Source organism: Armigeres subalbatus, chromosome 3 (genome assembly GCF_024139115.2).
Source record: "Armigeres subalbatus isolate Guangzhou_Male chromosome 3, GZ_Asu_2, whole genome shotgun sequence".
Lineage (NCBI taxonomy): Eukaryota > Metazoa > Arthropoda > Insecta > Diptera > Culicidae > Armigeres > Armigeres subalbatus.
This window is the reverse complement of record NC_085141.1, coordinates 46,043,717-46,047,979: the sequence shown is the minus strand read 5'-3', so window position 1 is coordinate 46,047,979 and position 4,263 is coordinate 46,043,717. Positions and strand designations below refer to the sequence as shown.

Below are 4,263 nucleotides of genomic sequence, written 5' to 3'. Positions count from 1 at the left end.
CAACGCCTGACGAACGGTTCCAAATGGATGCATGTACCGACCGATCTGAACTCTGCCGACCGCATCTCCCGAGGAATGCTTGCAAGCCAGCTCCTTAACGACAAGCTGTGGTGGCATGGTCCAGAATTTCTCACCTCCCCCGTCGAGCAGTGGCCAAAGCGCGTGATTTCGGATCCTTCCAAATCGGATCTGGAGGAAGAGATGCGCTCACTGGTATCCGTCCATACAATGCAAAAAACACTACGATCTTCAACGAATTTCCCGAATTAGCCAAGCTAACACGATTCGTCGCTTATACCTTCAGATTTCGAAACAACTGCAAGCTTCCAAAAAATCTACGTGTCCTGTCATCTCTGTCGCATGTAGAAATTGACTATGCACTGAAGTCGATGATACGGCTTGCTCAACGCCTAGAATTTCCAACGGAAGTTCGTCTGTACAGCCGAAGCAACTTGGAGAATGCTGTCAGAATCGCACCGAAATCACTACTCAAGAATTTGAATATTTTCATGGACGAATTCGGACTTCTTCGGATTGACGGGCGTTTGAAGAACTTAAATGCATCGTTCGACACTCGTCATCCGATTTTACTGCCATCAAACCACAAACTGAGCTGCTTGATAGGTAGGTCCATACATCTATAAACACTTCACGGTGGACCTTCGCTGCTACTCGCCACAGTTCGTCAACGATTTTGGCTACTCCGGGGTTGACTCTTGGCTCGTAGGGTTGTTCGCCAGTGCGTCACCTGTTTCCGATGGAATCCTACACTAGCAAATCAGATCATGGCACCTCTTCCATCAGTTCGCCTCAAGCCAGCCCGAGCCTTTACATACTCTGGGATGGATTACTGTGGGCCGTTTCTCGTACGTCCGCTGATTGGGAAAGGTTCGTCGGTAAAAGTTTACGTATCGTTGTTCGTTTGTTTGGTGGTGAAGGCCGTACACCTCGAGGTCGTGCCGGACTTGTCGACCGCCGCGTGCATCAACGCCGTCAAACGTTTCATCGCGTATCGCGGCCGTGTCCTCGAATTGCATTGCGACAACGCGACCACATTCGTCGGAGCGGATCGCGAGCTGCGCAAGCTACGAAAGGAGTTTCAACAACAATTCAAGTCCAAAGAATGGGGCGAGTACTGCACAGGGAATGGCATCACGTTTCGCTTCATCCCTGCCCGCTCTCCACACTTCGGAGGCATCTGGGAAAGCGGAGTGAAATCCTTTAAGTACCATTTTCGTCGCATCATGGGACAGAAGGCCTTCTCCATGGACCAACTCCTTTCTGTCGTAGCCCAGATTCAGTCCGTCCTGAACTCTCGTCCCCTCGTTTCCATGTCCGACTCCCCTGATGACCTGTCCGCTCTGACTCCAGGGCATTTCTTGATTGGGGAGCCTCCTGTCTCCATTGCTGAGCCGGACCTACTTAACCTGTCCCCTAATCGCGTCACCCGTTTGCAGGACATGCAACGCTCCGTTCAGGACCTGTGGCGCTGCTGGTCACGAGACTACGTTAGCCAACTACAACAGCGCAGCAAATGGAGGCGCCCATCCGTAGACATTCTTAAGGGTCAATTAGTACTGCTGAAGCTCGACAACTACCCGCCTCTACAATGGCCCCTCGGGCGCATCATCGAAACTTTCACCGGTTCGGACGGACGAGTCCGAGTTGTTGTGGTTAGGACAGCTTCTGGCCAATACAAGAGGGCAATCACGGAGGTCGCTATTCTCCCGATCGAGTCGGGAGATGAACCAGTGGACACATCGACGTCAACATCAACTAAAGACGTGGTAATAAGTTGAAACGGACGGTTTCAACGGCGGGCGGCATGTTGTGAACGGCATCTTATATAATCACCTGAAATAATAAATTGAATTACTTTGAATTGTTAACAAATACCTGCAAAAACAAATTGTAACTTACCTTGTTCACCTATATACCTTACCTCCAAAGTCATGCTAGACACACACACACACATGAAGACACGAATTACACAATCTGAGTTGAATACAAACCATCGAACAGTAAAGTAAGCGCTCGTTCTTTAACGCGGTCCGAAAACTACTTCTAATCGTCGGGAATCCACCGTAAAGTCGTCGGTCGTAGTCGCTGCCGCACTGCAAGTGTCCTGTTCAGAACAGAGACCAATTCGGCGAAATTCTAGCAAATTTACTCCCGTAACAGATATTTTCTAATTATATGTATACCTACAAATATTATTTAAATAATTTAAATAATTCACTGCTTTTCACATGTGTTTAATTTGTTTTCTTTTTACCCGTCTTCCCCCTAACGTAACTGTCATCTCTTTCGCCTGTCTTTATGACATACACGATCATAGTGGTAATCGCCTTGGTGAGAAGCGCCGACCAAGGAGTCGTGACATATATATTTTCTGGATTTTTTTTAAATTGTTCATAGCTAATATTGATTTATTTACCGAAATTTTGTGTTTTTTTTTATAAAAGGAAAGTTCTGATTTAGTTATGTAAAATTCTTCGATTATAATTGTAATTTTTGCTTCTAAAAATGTCAATTTATTTTTGTGGAAAATTCTTAATTGTTTATGGAAGTTTAGGAAATATGGTATTCATTAATTGCTTATATCGGGACCGCTTTGCGATTTGGGCGTAACTTATTTTGTAAACAAACATTGTTTCATGGATTCAGCAGAATGCAAGCGATTTTCCCCAAAACTAGTTCCCCTATCTGAGAGAGGAAAGCCTACTCTGTCGAATACATACCGTGGCTTTCTCGGGAAATGCCTCCTGAAGTAGGAATTCGCCTTCCAATGTTTGTTTACAAAATAAGTTACGCCCAAATCGCAAAGCGGTCCCGAATATGATCTATTTATTGGCAATTTCCTGATTTGTTATGTAAAATTTCTAATTCTTTATGGAAATTATGTCGACATAGGTAAATGAGTCCTAAACAAAATATGACCAGAACACATCGAGATAGAGAAATTTCTAGATATGGAGGATATGTATTTCCCTAGCAGCACACATGTCCCACATAGGTTACTGCAGCTTTTATGTTACCAGATTTAGTCACAACCAAGTTGCTGCAACCATTTTTGTCAGACTTGTGTTGCTCGGGTTGTGTTGAACTGTCCGAGAAAATCATAGACATATGGGGAGAGTTGTTGAGCAGCAGGGACTATGTCCAATGACTTGGCGATTCCTCCCCAGGCCAACTGTACTGCTTTTAAAAACAACCATTACGAACAACATACATAGAAGATAATACGACTAGATACAATCGGCAACGACCTAGGCGACGAATAAAGGATCACGATTGGAAGCTTGGGCACGGCAATCGCGGTCTCATCTCGCGGTCCTTAGCCTCTTACCCAGCAACTCCTATCCCTACCTCCCCGCGGTGCTGGCCGGGATACGAGCAACCTAAGGGAAGATCGGGTAACCAACCCCGGTGGGAACTATGGTCGTATGCTGACAGGGAAAGGGGGATTTGCTCCTATCCGGAGGTGCAAATCTTACTGAGCGTCTGTTTTCCATGTTAGGAGCGGCTCGCAACAGCATCTGTTCTCCATGTTAGGGGCGGCTGATCATCGTTCGAGTGCCAGCGAGGGACTCTAAGTGAAACTGTGCACCATGGTCCACCGGGAATAAGGAGGAATGGTCCTCCGGAAATATAGGGGGTTTGGGGTCAGGCCCTGCAAGCCAGCCTTTATAAAAACATACACAACGAATAATCAACAAGAGAGTACGGACCGGAACCATCGGCGAAGACCACTGCAACGAAAAGGGACTAGCGATTGGAAACTCGGTTCGTGGAACTGCAAATCTCTCAACTTCATCGGGAGCACACGCACACTCGCCGATGTGCTTAAGGACCGTGGATTCGGCATCGTAGCGCTGCAGGAGGTTTGTTGGAAGGGATCAATGATGCGAACGTTTAGAGGTAATCATACCATCTACCAGAGCTGCGGCAACACACATGAGCTGGAAACAGCTTTCATAGTGATGGGCGATATGCAAAGGCGCGTTATCGGGTGGTGGCCGATCAATGAAAGAATGTGCAGGTTGAGGATCAAAGGCCGGTTCTTCAACTTCAGCATAATCAACGACCATAGCCCACACTCCGGAAGCACTGATGATGATAAGGACGCATTCTACGCGCAACTGGAACGTGAGTACGACAGCTGCCCAAGCCACGACGTCAAAATCATCATAGGAGATTTGAACGCTCAGGTTGGCCAAGAGGAGGAGTTTAGACCGACTATTGGAAAGTTCAGCGCTCACC

The 4,263-nt window shown here is 46.8% G+C and overlaps 1 protein-coding gene across 1 annotated transcript; it reads left to right on the top strand.

Moving 5' to 3' along the window:
• Positions 1-842: 842 nt before the first annotated feature.
• Positions 843-1,799, top strand: LOC134221614 (uncharacterized). The gene has a single exon (XM_062700803.1). It carries the CDS (start codon positions 843-845, stop codon positions 1,797-1,799), a length of 957 nt encoding a protein of 318 aa, XP_062556787.1.
• Positions 1,800-4,263: the final 2,464 nt, after the last annotated feature.